Source organism: Triticum dicoccoides, chromosome 1B (genome assembly GCF_002162155.2).
Source record: "Triticum dicoccoides isolate Atlit2015 ecotype Zavitan chromosome 1B, WEW_v2.0, whole genome shotgun sequence".
NCBI classification, from domain to species: domain Eukaryota; kingdom Viridiplantae; phylum Streptophyta; class Magnoliopsida; order Poales; family Poaceae; genus Triticum; species Triticum dicoccoides.
In genome coordinates this window covers 651251255-651267725 of record NC_041381.1, presented here as the reverse complement: position 1 = coordinate 651267725, position 16471 = coordinate 651251255, and the positions used below count along the sequence as shown (strand labels likewise).

General features: G+C 45.6%; 1 protein-coding gene and 1 long non-coding RNA gene across 2 annotated transcripts; one reads left to right on the top strand and one right to left on the bottom strand.

The window, feature by feature from the left end:
* Positions 1 to 11929: 11929 nt before the first annotated feature.
* On the bottom strand, positions 11930 to 12418 carry LOC119311124. The gene has a single exon (XM_037586758.1). It carries the CDS (start codon positions 12341 to 12343, stop codon positions 12098 to 12100), a length of 246 nt encoding a protein of 81 aa, XP_037442655.1. The 5' UTR covers positions 12344 to 12418; the 3' UTR covers positions 11930 to 12097.
* Positions 12419 to 13755: 1337 nt separating this feature from the next.
* LOC119311119 lies at positions 13756 to 16121 on the top strand. The gene is made up of 4 exons (XR_005150884.1): positions 13756 to 14377; positions 14473 to 14601; positions 14790 to 14860; positions 15819 to 16121. It is a non-coding gene; the product is annotated as an uncharacterized LOC119311119 (long non-coding RNA).
* The last annotated feature ends 350 nt before the right edge of the window (positions 16122 to 16471 follow it).

Genomic DNA, 16471 nt, shown 5'->3' with positions numbered 1-16471 from the left:
ACCCTGCCGATCCCGGTGCCTTCCATCGACCACTACAGCTAGATAGATCTTTTCCTGCCGAGAAAAAGAAGAGGTTTCCCCGGGATTGTGAATTCCATCCGGGAGTTCGACAGCTACTTCAAGTGCAAGATGGATTGCACCGGCACACTTGGATTCACCTCAATACAGAAGTGCACGACAGCTATGAGGATGCTTGCATACGGAGCTACCGGTGATTCACTCGACGACTATGGACGCATGGTCGAGTCCACCACCTTTGAGTGTTTCTACAAGTTCTGCAGGGCAGTGGTGGCAGTGTTTGGACCGCAATACTTGCAAACACCCAATGCGGAAGACACTGCTCGGATCCTAGCACAGAATGCAACAAGACGATTTCCTGGGATGCTTGGAAGCATCGACTGCATGCATTGGAAATGGAAGAACTGTCCATTTGCTTGGCAGGGGTTGTACAAAGGCGCCAAAGACGGATGCAGTGTGGTACTTGAGGCAGTGGCCACACATGACCTCTGGATTTGGCACTCTTTTTTTGGGATGCCAGGAACTCACAATGACATCAACGTCCTACAGTGCTCCCATGTCTTTGCCAAGCCTGTTGAAGGTCATTCTCCTCCGATGAACTTCGAGGTCAATGGGCGGCAGTACAACAAGGGGTAATATCTAGCTGATGGTATTTATCCGAGATGATCGACATTTATGAAGACCATCTCAAACCCTGTGCCAGGAGGCAAGAACGCCTAGTTTCTGAAGGTTCAGGAGGCTTGCAGGAAGGATGTCGAGCAGGCATTTGGTGTGCTCCAATCTTGATTTGCTGTTGTCTTGTTCCCTGCTCAGACCTGGTCGAAATATCAAATATGGGAGATCATGACTTGCTATGTCATCTTGCACAACATGATCATTGAGAGCAAGCAGGAAGAGCCAGTGTTTGACACTGGACCATATTACAGGCAGGGTCCTCTTGCCCAAGTTGATCACCAGCTACCGGCAACCTGGACTGACTACCTCAATATGCGTCAGGAGATCCGAGACCCACAGGTGCATCAAGAACTGCAACACGATCTGGTGGAGCACCTATGGAGGCTCAAGGGCGAGGCCGGGCGACACCGGAATGACGTGTGATGAAATTTGAATTTTTATTTGTTAACGATATAATTTGTATTGAACTATTTGATTTATGTGATGAAACACGCCGAACCATGCCAAACTATGTGACGAACTAATTGATTTCTATTTGTATGCGAAAATTCACGCCGAAACACGCCGAACCGCGCCGAATATGGGCCGATTCACGCAGATATCGGGTCGATTTTTGACACAATTGGGCCGAAAATTGGGCTGAAATCGGCGCCTGGGGGCGACGGCTGGGTGCCCAACCGCCCCAGCGCCGACTATACCGCCGGCTCACCCTCAGGCCGCTCTTTTTCGGCGCCCTGGGGGGCCGAACAGCTGGAGATGCTCTTAGGCTGCTTGCAAAGTTCTGGCACGTAGATACACTGTCATTTCATTGGCAGCTTCAGACTTCCAACAGTAAGCAACTTGTGATGAACAGTACTGTCTAATATACACTCGTAGCTGAACTAGAGGAGGAGAAAATCACGAGGTGACAACGCTTCAAACTCTCCAGCCTCAAGCAATGGTCCGGCCGGGCAGCGAGTAAAATTAAGAAGAAGAAGAAGAAGAAGAAAAAGAAGAAGAAGAAGAAGAAGAAGAAGCAGCTACGGGTGTCGCTAGAGGCGGTGGACAGGGATGAGGCCGTCGTTGAAGTTCTGGGAGTAGCTCTTGAGGTCGTACCCGAAACTCACGGCACGGCGCTTCGGCCATAGCATGGAGCGCCTCACCCTCCAGAACAGCTGCCTCACGGGCGCCGGCGCTTGCCGCCACAACCCGGACGCGTCGTGCCACCACCCACGTGCACTCATGGCTAGCTGACGAGGAAAATCAACTTTACACAACGATCAGCCCATGGCAAAATCACATTTCCGCATCTTTTCCCGTTGTGACCCTACACTACACATCGACGTGGTGATGGAATCTCACTCCCATAAAAGGCAAAGGTACAGTATCCTAGGAGGGTCGGTGGAAGCGTCGTGCCGTGTCAACACAGATGCATACTCAAAAGTAATTTCGCTTGAGGCATCCATCGACAAGCGTTGGTGCTTGCCATACCACGACCAATGTTTTTTCAGTTCTAAATAGTGTTGTATTAAAAGGTCACAACAGAAGAAGCACTGGATCGCATGCTGGTGCTCAGGTCGGATATCGCCCGATTTTAATTTGGCCGTCCACATTACCAAAAGATTGGCACGTAGGCAAATACTCTTTATGTGTTAATAAAGATACGTTGGAACCATGTGGTCTTGATTAGTGACAACCCATATATCGTATCATGATGATATACTAGTTCTTTGGGACAAATCTTCATTGGAAAAGAGACAAAGGGAGGAGAAGAAGAAAGACGATGGCTGCATCGTGCCGCTTTACACGCACCACGGTCATATCCCATATATCCATTATCCACAGTAAGCACTCTCTACTTTTGTACAGACGTACCACTTTCAAATTTTGTACAGACCTAGCAATCGACATAAAAAGCGGAAATTCTAACAGCACCAGTACCTACCGGCACATCTGTTGCCCTTCGTCTCCGCGTGAAGATTGTTGTGCTGAGTTGCAGTATAAAGGTACCAATTTTTTTGCTGCAGAAATACATTGCAATACACTCCGATATAAGTCCATGATAGTAGTTTTTCGTCTGGTAAAGGAAGAGAATGACGGAGTGCTGCATGCACACATATTCTCTCTCTCCACCCATTAAGAAAACTAGCTTTTCATTTTTCTTGTGAAATACTAATTCATTCATATCTTTTGAATAAAAAATTATTCAAAAATCTTTTTAAATACTGGAATTCCGGGCGACGAGATCGCTAAAACAAGATCAGATTTGAATATATTTTGAATGATTTAAAAACTTCATGAAACATATTTCACTCATTTCTTAAAAAAAAGATTTCATTCATTAATTAAAAACACTGATTTCATTTCAATATTCAGAACACTGATTTCATTTCAGAAACATTGATTTCACCCACTTCAAAAGAATTGTTCCATTTAATTCAACAAGAATAATTTCACTCATTTTCAGAAAGACCGATTTCACTAGTATAAGAATACATATATCATTCACTTTAAAACACCGATTTCACTTTTTTAAGACAACATATTTTACTCATTTCAAAGACAAAAGATTTCACTACACTAATTTATGAATCATTGATTTCATTTATTTCAAAGAACCGATTTCACTATTTTTAAACAACATATTTCACTCATTTCAAGGAAAGAGATATCACAAGTTTATATCATTGATTTTGGTTAATTCAAAGTACTGATTTCAATGAACTCAAAAAATGATTTCACTTATTTCAAAGAACCGATTTCACTTCACATAATTAAAAGAAGGATACCAATGTACAGTCTACGTTCCTGAACTCCTCTTTAATAGTAGAGATACATGTTCTAGGTTTGATAATGTTGGTCCCATGGTTCGTACAGGAAATGAAAGGTTTTAGTAGTCCTTCCCAAGTTTTTGTGATGAGATGTCTCTGATATTGCTTATACAAGCTAGATATTTACATGTCGTGTTGATGTGCATCTCTAAGTTCATCTTCATCGCCGTTGGGTAAGTGGCTCTCCTGCGACTGCTCTAGTTTGGCTTCGTTGGACTGGACGAGCTTCTTGCCTTCAGGTGGTTTTCTGCTTACTTCTACTAAACCACCCGAGGAAAAAATGAAGGCCAACTGAAAGTTGGCGGGGTAAGTGATGACAACCCGCTCTGGTGGCAATGTTGTCGTTTGAGAACTATTCACACCCTATATGGTCTATATGTAGAAATATGGTGAGGTGCATATTTCCGGGTGATGTTTTCATAATTCCAAATGGAATGATATGAGAGAGCAGCGGTGATGAGTCACTAGTGGAAAACAGGGCTTTGGTTGATGCCAGGATAAGGGCATTAATCCCGGTTCACTCACGAACCGGGACCAAAGGGTGCATCAGCCCCGGTTCGTGAGGCCAGGGCGCCGACTCAAACGGACAAACGGCGCGTCCGTTTGGGTCGCCCCGTTGGACGGCCAGGCGGACGTGCGCGTCCGCATTCTCAAATGGGTCGGCTTGACCGCCCAACGGGAGGCGGACCTAAATGTGCCGACGTGGAAAAAAACAAGCTCGCGGAGATAAACATAATTAAACATAAGTGGCCGGTCAACCGCCGGCCAAAGTCCACTTAAACCTAATTAAACATTACCGGAAAAGAAACACCAGAGGGTCGGTGGAACCCTCGTGCCGTGTCGACACAGATGCATACACAAAAGTAATTTCGCTTGAGACATTTATCGACAAGCGTTGGTGCTTCCATACCACGACAAGTGTTTTTTTAGTTCTAAATAGTGTTGTATCAAAAGGTCACAAGAGAAGAATCACTGGATCGCATGTTGGTGCTCAAGTTCGGGTATCGCCTGATTTTAATTTGGCCGTCCACATTACCGGAAAGATTGGCACGTAGGCAAATACTCTTGATGTGTCAACAAAGATACGATGGAACCATGTGGTCTTGGTTAATGACAACCCATATATCCGATCATGATGATATAGTTCGTTGGGACAAATCTTCATCGGAAAAGAGACAAAGGGCGGAGAAGAAGAAAGGCGGTGGCTGCATCGTGCCACTTTACACGCACCACAGTCATGTCCTCTATATCCATTATCCACAATAAGCATAAAAAGCGGAAATTCTAACAGCACGTGTACCTACCGGAACATCGGTTGCCCTTCGTCTCGCAACAAGCTTGTTGTGCTGACTTCCAGTATAAAGGTACCAAACATTTTGCTACAGGAATATATTGCAATACACCCCGATAGAAGTCCATGATAGTAGTTTTTCTTCTGGTAAAGGTAGAGATGGACGGAGTGCTGCATGCACACATATTCTCTCTCTCTCTCTTTCTCCACCCATGAAAAAAACTAGCTTTTTTTTTTGCTCAGTGCTTCTTCTCTTGGGAGCTTTTTATTTTAGGTCTAAATAATATGTTCAGTCGTTTCCTTTTGGGTTCGACGGCGGTGCCTTTGGACCTGCGGCCATTTGTTTCCCCCCGTGAAGGTGTCTCGCCCCTGTTGATGTGCAGGCTCAAGACCCTCCCATATCTGCAGATGTGTTGCAGCGAGCTCCGTGCTCTTGGTGATGTCTTAGTTATTCTTGGCTCATACATGGTGCGAGATGCCTCCCAACTGGCCAGTCATTTTGAATTGTCGTGGAAGAGCTCCCAACCAAGTTTCATGTTTGGTGTGACTTGTTTACCGTGGACGCTCCTAAGTTGTGCCATGGGGCTCGATACGCGCGCATGTGCGGTGTGTTAGGCTGCTTGCAAAGTTCTGTCATTGTGGTCCTCGACGACACCTCACATCTATGAGGGACTTTCATGGCGATGGCCCTTCCGTCAGCTCATTCGGGCGATGGCGATGATCCTCGATGACACCTCACATCTAAGATCTGAAGAACAATGGTAACAGTTCTGTCTAATATACACGTAGCTGAACCGAGGCAAACCTTTGGGTCATCGCCGGAGCTAAAAACTAGGATCTTTTATCGCGCGCGAGTAATCCACATATTGTGTTTTTCGGTGGCTTATAACAAACTCTATTCTCTCTTATTTAATGGATGAGGCAAAGCTTTTGCCTCCGTTTCAAAAAAAAACTAGAGAGGAGCAAATCACAAGGTGACGACGCTTCAATACCTCTAGCCTCGAGCCATGGTCCGGCCGGGCGGCAAGTAAAATTGAGAAGAAGAAGAACAAGAAGAAGACCCCGCGGGTGTCAGCTACAGGCGGTGAGCTGGGACGAGGCCATCATCGAAGTTGTGGGAGTAGCTCTTGATGTCATACCCGGAGCTCATGGCGCAGCGCTTCGGCTGCAGCATGGCTCGCCTCACCCTCCAGAACAGCTGCCTCATGGGCAGCAGCCTGCCGCCACAACCCCGACCCGCCGTAGCTCTTCCCCTCCATCATCTTCCGGCTGCTAATGCTCTTCGTCACGCGCAATGATGCGGACCGAAGCTCGCTCACCGTTGATTAAAGAGAAAAGTCCACTTTTCATCCCTCAATTCTTTGGTTTGCTCACTTTAGTGTACGTGTGCCCGCCGCTTCGGGTGGTTTTCAAACCCTCGGATATCATTTAGCACAAAAATTTGCATGCGCCTTGCGCACCTGAGAATCTTCGACCTAAAAAAATTTCAGATTTTTTTTTATTTTTTTTGCTATTTTTTGAATTTACCTTTCATCACAGAGTACATTTAGTCTTGTTCTTTTTTTGCCCCGAGCTCCTCGAACGTCCAAACATGACAAAAATTGGCACGCACCTTGCGCACTGATTATCTACGACGCAAAAAAAATTCAGATTTTTTTGATTTTTTTGCTATTTTTTGATTTTAGTGTTCATCTGTGTACTGTTCATCTCGTGGTCAAAACCGGGTTGACTCAGCAGCGAAACCCTGCAAGGACGAAAAGTGGCTGGTTTCGAGAGTTCGTGGTGCAATCTATCCAGTTTTAGAGTTGAGAGACAAAAAATGAGCAAACCGAAGAATTAAAGGATGAAAATGGACTTTTCTCTTGATTAAACACAGCTCTGCTGCTCTTCTTTCTTTCTTGATTAGGTACGTAGGGACTAACTTCTGATCCGAGATGGATGCACCGTTTGCTTGCACAATTGAAGCTTCTCAGCAGCCGTTTTATAAGCTCGCCAAACAAATAGGGCTCTGACACCGCCGCCGACGGCCACCGCTCACGCGCAATCACGGTTGATGGGAAAAATCCACTTTACACAACGATCGGCAAATGGCAAAATCACATTTCCGACATCTTCTCCCGTTGTCACCCTACACTACACACCTACTGTCAAAGACTGATCGACGCGGCATCGGCGATGGAATCTCTCCCATAAAAGGTAAAGGTACAGCATCCTAGGAGCGAGAGGGTCGGTGGAGGCCTCGTGCCGTGTCGACACAAGCAGTTGCATACTCGAAAGTAAATTCGTTTGAGGCATCAGGCATCCATCGACAAGTGTTGGCGCTTGCCATACCACTGCCAGTGCTTTTTCTTAAGACAAAATGACCCGTGCTTTTTTTCGATAAAGAAAATATATTAATATCTTGAAGATACCAATTACACTCAGCATGTGCAACAATACAAATACCTAATGGCACTACGGATACACACAACCAAAAAAACAATCTAAACCAGAAAAGTTATGCTACAGTGATCTAGTCCTTGAAGCAGCACGTACGAACACCACCAAGAAATACTTCAAGTCTAAATTCTCCAAAAGTGACGCCTCCAAGAAGGAAATAGTGCACAAACGGCGTCGTCGCCCGATCATAAATCATAGGTTTTCACCCTGAAGAAAGTCCACGCTCTCAAAACAATGCCTTAAAAAATGTCATCGCTAGGCACAATCAATTAAGGCCAGACCTTGGATTTTCACCCTGAAAGATAAGACATTGAACTTCTCCTGTGTTGTCACCCCCACTTGCATGCCGCTGCTCCAAGTCCCGAAACACCAAGCAAGTTCATCATCACCGCAAAGTTTCGAACCGCCATTACTAGTCCTCAGATCACAGCTTTCATGACATTCTCTGCCTTTGCCTTCACCATGGAACGAAAAAAACATGTCTCATGATGGCAACAAATAGCAGAGCTTCGTGCCGCTCCCTCCAAAAAAAATGGTCGGGAAAAACTTGACACTTCGTGCGCACGACCGAACCAAATCCGATCCAGCAATCTCCAGGCATGAGGTGCCCCAGGGAGTTCGCTGGCGGAGCCTTCCAGAACTTGCCACTCCGATAAGATCAAGGAGGACAAGCATCAAGCCAATCTTCGTCTTGGCGTGAGAGGAACCCTAGGACCGCCGCCTTTATTAGGCAGAACGATGGCCCCCACGCCGTCGCCCGCCGGCTCCCAACAACAGGCCAGAGATGTGAGCGGACACCGCCAGACATTGAATATATTGAACAATGTTAAGTCAAGATAACAATTACATGTATATGCCCCTCTTAACCATCAAGCAACTAACTTGTAGAATATACCAGAGTTTATTTAAAAGAATAGTATATCTTAGATTAATCAGAATTTCCAACCTATTTTCTAAATCTCTTGGTGCACTACGGCGAGCATAACTTTGACGTTGCAACACGCACGCTAATGGTTCTAGTAAGGATGGATTTCGGCCTAAACGATCAATTATCTACCAAATGGGAGTTTCGAGGGGGCCTGAACATTCTGATCACGTGGAATACATTAATGTTTCTTAATCAAAAGGGTAAGTTTTAATCTCACCGCTGATCTACATACAAAATCGTAAACTATAAGGAGGGGGGGGGGGTCCAAATCATGCCTCCTGAAAATTGACATCGAAAATTCACTTCACTCCCAATATGCACCCATATCAAACATGAGAGCGAGAGAAGCCCGGTGCGAGAGTGAATTCTAGCACGCATGACATAAACATAAATAGTTTAAATCCCATTCCATCGTGGCAAGTAACGGCAATCATAACTTTGACGTTGTAATTCAACGGTGCTACAACATACGCCAATGCTTCTAATAAGGATGGATCTCGACCTAAAACGATCAATTATCTACCAAATCGGAGTTTCGAGGGTCCTGAACATTCTGATCACGTGGAATACATTATAATGTTTCTTAATCAAAGGGATAAATTTTAATATCACCACTGATCTACCTACAAAATCACAAACTTTTATAAGGGTGGTTCTGTATCATGCCTCCTGAAAATTTACATTGAAAATCCACTTCACTTCCCAATATGGATGCATATATATCAAACAACTTAGTTATACTACATTGGTTTCATCTCGTGAATAAAAAGAGAGCTATATATAGCGGGACAAGCCCCGGTCCGAGAGTATAAATGTACCAAATATTTTGTTGCATGAATACATTGCACTAGACTCTTGATAGGGGGCCATGATAGTAGTTTTTCTTCTGATAAAACTAGAGAAGAACGGATGGCTGCATGCACACAGATTCTCTCTCGCCACCCGTTGAAAACCTAGCACTTCATTTTTCTTGTGAGATACTAATTCATTGATATGTTTTCTGGCTACGTGTTGGTGCCCTAGTCTTTGGCCGTCCACATTACCCGAAAGATGGGCGTGTAGGCAATGCTCTTTATGTGCTAATAAAGCTACATTGGAACCTTGTTTAAAAAAAAAAGCTACATTGGAACCATGCATGTGGTCGTGTTTAGGTGTTGACTCATATCCGATCATGAAGAAATAGTTCTTTGGGACAAATCTTCATCGGAAAAGAAACAAAAGGAGTAGAAGAAGAAAGACGATGACTACATCGTGACGCTGTACACGCATGACGGTCGTGCCACATATATCTATTGTTCAGTTAAGTTTCATGGTACAGTGTCGGTTTCAAGTTCATGATTGCACCGACACGCTCCACGGCGCCGCGCTACCAACAGTAAGTACTTTAAACTTTTGTACAGAATTGGCACTTTCAAATTTTGTACGATCCTAGCGAAGAAATCCTCGTATATAAGCAGGCTAAAGAAAAATGACAATAAAAAAGATAGCGAAGGCCATAAAAAACCGCCACACCTACTATCGAACAAGAATGGAACAACGCCGACTTGAATAACCACTAAACACCATTGCACCGAACACACCAATGAGTCTCGAAGAACTCATGATCCTATCCTGACATAAACAATGTAAAAAACATTGCACGAATAATGAAGATAGACTGACAAATTAATGTTCTTGTGGTTGCAGTGGAACAAAGGTTCAAGCTTTTGATTTTATTTTAGTTCTACCTGCTAGCCTAGCGATGGTAGTAACAAGGCATATCGGATATAGCACGTGGACTGCACTGGATTGCCCTCTGTATCTCTCTACTTGGACCAACTTTCCGACGTGTTGCTAACCTTGTGTGAAAAACGGATAGTTAAAGACAAAGTAATAGTGTTTGATTGAACCGATATATCTATAGGAAGCTTCCCACGAGCATAATCCAATTGGCTAATCAACACATCACATAAAGGACGGGCGTTGTTGGTAGTATGCATGGGATGGTGGTGCATATATCCAATCCAAGTCATACGTGATCAATGATGACTTGGATAAATTTTATGGTTTTGAAGGGAGTCTTACCTCCCCCAAGGCGACTCAGGCGACGCCGAATCCTCCCGTTGCAACCTCCTTCCTCTCCGGCTTCTCCTCCCCCACCGTCGCCTACTGCACCCCCAGGAAAAACCCGCTCGGATCTTGTGACGGGGCACCGCGACTCTCAACAAGGCACCAGCCCTCGAGCAGGAGCTCGGGTGGTTGCCGATGACACGACGCTTCCCCGGCATGCGTGGCCGAGATCTGAGGTGGTGGTCGAGGCAGTGGTTGCCGGCATGAGTTGTCGCTTCAGTGATCCTGTTGGTTTGTGTGTGGGCGGCGACAGCGGAATGCGGTGCGGTGAAAGCACCATCAGCTGAACGGGGGCTGCACTTGCGGCGGCGTTGCTGCTTGGTGGTGCGCGGCTGCAAGAGCTTGGGCGCGCGGTGTCCTAGATCCATGGGGGTCTTCACTGGATTTGGAGGTTGGCATGGAAGTGCCCTATGGCTGCTCGATGCCTTTGGCCGATGTTGGTTGGGTTTACGCGGGCTCCTCTGGCGGTCGGTGTCTCTGCCGGTCGTGGTGGTGCAATGGGCGGGTGGTGCCGCGTGCTATGGTGCCGGGCTTTGCTAGAAATGTTGATGGGGGTAGGCATCTGGCCCGGATTTACCTGGGCAGCAGTGGGGACCATCTGCTGCTTGTCCTGCGGCTTGCCGTGCGGTACGGACCTGGCAAGACTGGATGTGTGCGGTCGTTGTTGGCCTTGTTGCTCATTGACCAGGTGGTTCAGGGATCCAGGCACAATGCCGCTCCGATCTGGCGTTCATGGTGTGGAGGTTGTTGCTGCTCAGCAACAAGGAGGCGGCTTGCCACTGGGAGCTAGGATGTGCACAACAGACAAAGGTTGGTGGCGGCTGACCTTGGTAGGGCCTCGTGGACGTGGCGGGCCGTTTGGTCTACTCACAGGCATAGGAGACGATGTCAGGCGAAAGTCTGTTTCCGATTATGGTCGGAGGCAACAACAGTCATGGCCGTGGGCGTCGCTACCTTCTTGAGGCCGCTGCTATGGTGATGTGCTCCTCTCCCCGTCGTCCCTTGGTCCAAGGAAAACCTCATATCCATGCTCTATCAGACCGGATGATGGCAGCGCCCTGCACCGTTCACCTCTTGTGGGCATCATTTTTGGAGTTGGGATCAGCCGGAGGGGCCGGTGTTCGTTTGATGGTGGTGGTGGTGCGGCCGGCTTGGGGTCGATGGTGATTGTTCAATGGTTTCCTTTTGGGTTCGGCGGCAGTGCCGCAGGGCGGTCATTTGTTTCCCCCTCGTGAAGGCGTCCCGCCCCTGTTGTTGTGCAGGCTAAAGACCCTCCCATGTCCCGCCCCTGTTGTTGTGCAGGCTCTCTTGTTCAGATTTTTTATCAGGTTTCCCTTATAAACTGGATTAATATGTTCTAAACAAAAATCTATGATGACATATCTTCCAGCCTCCTGGCTAAGGAGTGAACATGTTCTGTAACAATGGTAAGATCTGAAAACAATAGTTGATAAAAAATATTTGCTCCCACCATCTTCGCTAGCATGAACAGAAATAAAATGACAGCAGTAGCGAGAATGTATTCTTGGGCGAAATAAACAGAAATGGTTTAAATCCCATTCCACCGTGGCAAGTTACGCGGCTTGCAGACTACATACAGGCACGTAGAAACACTGTCATTTCATTGCCAGTTTCAGACTTCCAGCAGTAAGCAACTTGTGTATGAACAGTACTGTCTAATATACACTCGTAGCTGAACTAGAGGAGGAGCAAATCACAAGGTGACGACGCTTCAAACTCTCCAGCCTCGAGCCATGGTCCGGCCGGGCGGCAAGTAAAATTAAGAAGAAGAAGAAGAAGAAGATGAAGAAGAAGCTACGGGTGTCGCTAGAGGCGGTGGACAGGGACGAGGCCGTCGTCGAAGTTCTGGGAGTAGCTCTTGAGGTCGTACCCGAAACTCACGGCGCGGCGCTTCGGCCGTAGCATGGAGCGCCTCACCCTCCAGAACAGCTGCCTCACGGGCGCCGGCGCTTGCCGCCACAACCCGGACGCGCCGTGGCTCTTCTTCCCCTCCATCATCTTCCGGCTGCTAATGCTCCTCGTCACGCGCAATGATCCTCCCAGAAACGCCATCGGTCCTTGACGAGTGATTAAACACGGCTCTGCTGCTCTTCTTTCTTGATTAGGTTGCTCGTGAGCTGAGATGGAGGCACCGTTTGCACAAATGGGGCTCCTCAGTAGCCGTTTTATAGGCCCGCCGAATGGACAGGGCTCCAACGCCAACGCCGAACGACAGACGGGCCTGCCACCACCCACGTTCACTCATGGCTAGCTGACGAGAAAAATCAACTTTACACAACGATCAGCCCATGGCAAAATCACATTTCCGGCACCTTTTCCCGTTGTGACCCTACACTACACATCGACGTGGTGATGGAATCTCACTTCCATAAAAGGCAAAGATGATGGCTGCATCGTGCCGCTTTACACGCACCAGGTATACGTATGGTCATGTCCCATATATCCATTATCCACAGTAAGTACTTTCTACTTTTGTACGGACCTACCAGTTTCAACTTTTGTGCAGACCTAGCAATTAAACCCATTAACAGTCGCGGTAAGGGCGCTCCCTCGCGTATGCCATGTCGATTGCTTGTTACCGGAGCGATCGATGTAAATTCTATCGTCTGCATCATCGCCCTCGTAGAAAAAAGGGTGTGGTTGTTTCCTTCGTCCAGAAGAAAGAGGGCGGAAGGAAATATCTCCCCAGATACGCCCTTCCCTGACGCAAGCCTCAATGCCCTTCCTTCCTCGCACGCGACCTCCTCGTCTTCTCCGTCCCACGCGCGCGTCATTCGAGTTGCCTAGAAGAAAAACAGAGGAGAAAATCAATCGCCTTGAGCCCCTTCTCTGCCAACGCACGCGACCTCTTTTCGTCTCGCCTTGAGCCCCTTCCCCGGGTAGATTGCTAGGGTTGCCGCCGCGGCCTCCTCGCCCCTGTCGGCCCATCCTAGCTACTTCGGCGCCGACCACTGGAGAAGAGAGAAGGTGAACAGAAGGAGCTGCAGGGTGGCCTCGCCAGAAGAAAGCGTCGATGGCGTCGACGACGCGGAGGATGACCAGCTGGCCCCACAAAGGATGTTGTACGGGCGTCCCACCTCATCAACAACTAGATCGTCTTGGGCGAGGAGTGGAGGAAGTTCTGGGCTTCTGGCGGCTGCGATCCGGCGGCTTGGCCGTGTTGTGCGACAAGTGCAGGTACGCCCTGCTTTGGTTTTCTTACCTCTATTTGGCTCTTTGCTGGGTATTTGTTTCTTGGATTTTAGCTTCGTTTTCTTTGCTTCGTCTTCACCTGATTGACTATCCATTTTGTACCGCTTATTTTGTTTTGCAGGTATTGATTGTCGCTCACATTCCTGTCAACACGTTGGTTAGTAACAGATTTCTATCGAAATGATTGTATTGTAGACTTGTACTGGTACTCTGGTAGTTACTAAATCAGGGCAACTTTGGGTCTGTAGGTTAAGAAAACGAGCCCAAAGAAGTACTACGTCCAGCCAAACAACGGCATTGTGGCACCGCGATCCACATTCGTTGTTCTCGATAAGTTGACGGACTGCATTAGCCAATCAGTATGTGTGTTTTCCTCGATTTACTTTCAGTTTGTCCTCGTCATATTGTGATTGTTCCAGTACTTCATGATGATGAGGTATGAGACCATGATATACTAGCATTTTATTTAAATCCCATGGGAGCAGGTCAATGAACCATTGATGTACCAACATTTAAGCAGGCAAGTTTTACTCATTTTCATTTTAGCACATAGTTTTGAGCAAATTTTTCTGACTGCGCAACTTGAGAGAGTCCATGCCAATGTAAGCCTTGCAATTCGCTGAACTATTTCTGAAATATGCAGCTAGAGTGCTTGCCTTGGTTACAGTGTCTTGCCTTCGAATGAGAGCTACAATATTTGCCTTGTAGCTGCACGAGTGTCAATTTTTGTTACCACTGATCCTTCCAAATTCCGAAACTGAAGCTTAGACTCTTTGAATTGTTGTTTTCATTAACAATGCAAGCGTACTGGATATGCAATGCAGGGCCGTGTTCCTTGTTCAGAGTGCCGTGGTAAGCCAGGGCATATTACCGAAGGACATCAGCGGAGACATGGTACTCTGTGTTATATAGGGTTGACTTCTGTGTTTTGTAATCACACTGAAGGATGTCAATTTTCCTTGAGTAACCTTAGTGAGGTATTTTTGTAGTTCACCAAAGAATCGGGCAACATGGTGAACGAGGTGAAGCTGAAGGTTGTTTACGCTCCACCGTTGCAACCGACATCCATAAATAAGGGCTCTGATTAGGAAAGTCTGGGCAGTTGGAGTTATCAAGAGGTAAAATCTTGATCTTAATTGTCCGCTACGGTTGTAACAACAGCAACCAAGTTTTCTTATGGCTGTCAAACTGTAACTGTGTTCAGATAATAACCCACGGTCATCCTTTGTTAGCCTTGTACTGACTAAATTGTGACCTTGTCACTGATCCATCATCCTATGGTTGAGAGTTGTTCTTTTCTTCGCAGACAAGAGAACTTGCAGAACCAGAAACAATACCTTCTGAGGTGAACTCCCTTCCAACAAAAAAATCAACAAGGTATGTCTAACTCTTACTCTAAAGTGGTATAAACTACTCAATATTACTTGTCGAAGGAATGAATGTATCTAGACATATTATAGTTGTAGATACATCCATTTTTATCCATTTTCGTGACAAGTAATTCCGGACGGAGGGAGTATTAAAAAAAGATCAGTCTTTTGAATCTGTCATGCGAATCTTGTATGTTATTGATCGTAAATCATTATAGTATCATGCACATGAATCCTGCATCATCAAACATGAATGATCCAAAAGACCGAAGTAATTCCTATTGGCTACTTGAGTGACAACTGGTAGAGAGGACCCATCTAATAAACTTTGGTGTTTTTAGGAACATTGAGATTGTTATTTTTAATAGTTTACCATGGTGTATACATCTTTGGTCCTCCAATATATCTTAGCATTCTTGATGAAATTTGTGATGCAATTTTATTCTTCAACTGCATTTTGTCTTGGCCTATTTATGTCTTATGTCATCATTTTGCACTATCATGCACGTGTTGTCCATCTTCTATTACCACTCAATATATGTGTTGAAAACTTTTCATTTCTTAATTCAACCATGTTCTTCTTACTCCTTTCAAGTTCTAACCCCATTTGATATATTAAATTTATTGTTGCTATCTGATCATATTTTGTCTGTCGACATCTATGAACTTTCTACTTACTGTGGTCTTTCTTTCCTATTTAGATGGTCATATTTTTTCCTTATTAATTGGAAATGCAATTTCCTATGCACTGTGTTAATTTCTTGAATTTGGGAGGTGGAATCCATTATGGTGTAACTTCAATGTGTTATTGTTTTGTACGTACAGTGTACCAAGTTCTCTTTAGCATCTCTGCAAGTGTCATCAACCATGCAATCTGGACCTTATGTAGAAGATATTACCCCCCTTATGTTGTCCGGTGATGCCAAAGGATAACACACTGATCTCGTTTATTTATATCTGTGCAGACCTTGGCTTTAATTGCGACTTTGATGAAGGAGGAGAACAATTTTGTGTTCAAGAGAACAATAAGCTTCCAGAGGAACTGGTTCGTGGGTTATACCTGAGTATGCGAACATTTTTTTACTTGTGTTATTAATTGACCCTACCTGTAAGCATTAGATTCAATAAGACCAGAGTTTCTTGCTTCTATTAAAGAAGGCCAACATGTCCTTCCCCTTCTGTCTCGTTACTTTTGTAAGAATTAGGTTCAAGATTTTGTTTGTGCCTTTGGCTTGTGAGAAAGCATTGCTAATCATTTGTGCTGATAATTCCACCCAACCCCCAACCCCATTTTTTTTATTTAGGTTATGATGCTATGGACGTATTTGGTGTTGCTCGGATCCCGAGCTGCTGTAACAGGCATAAAAATAGAAGATGACACATGATTTTTCAAGTGTAGATAGAAATATATTGGTGGTGCATTGTCACATGTATGCTACATCTCTAATCCAAGCTTTGGTTACATTGTGGTGGTGCATTATTGCCTCACATTTCTCTGAGGCTTTGGTTAGTAACAGCTTGTGTATTCAAGTCATACCAGTTTTTTGGTCTCTGCATTTGTATTTTTTTTCCTTTACAAGTCATTGCCATTTTGCTCAGAGTTCATTACTGAAAGATC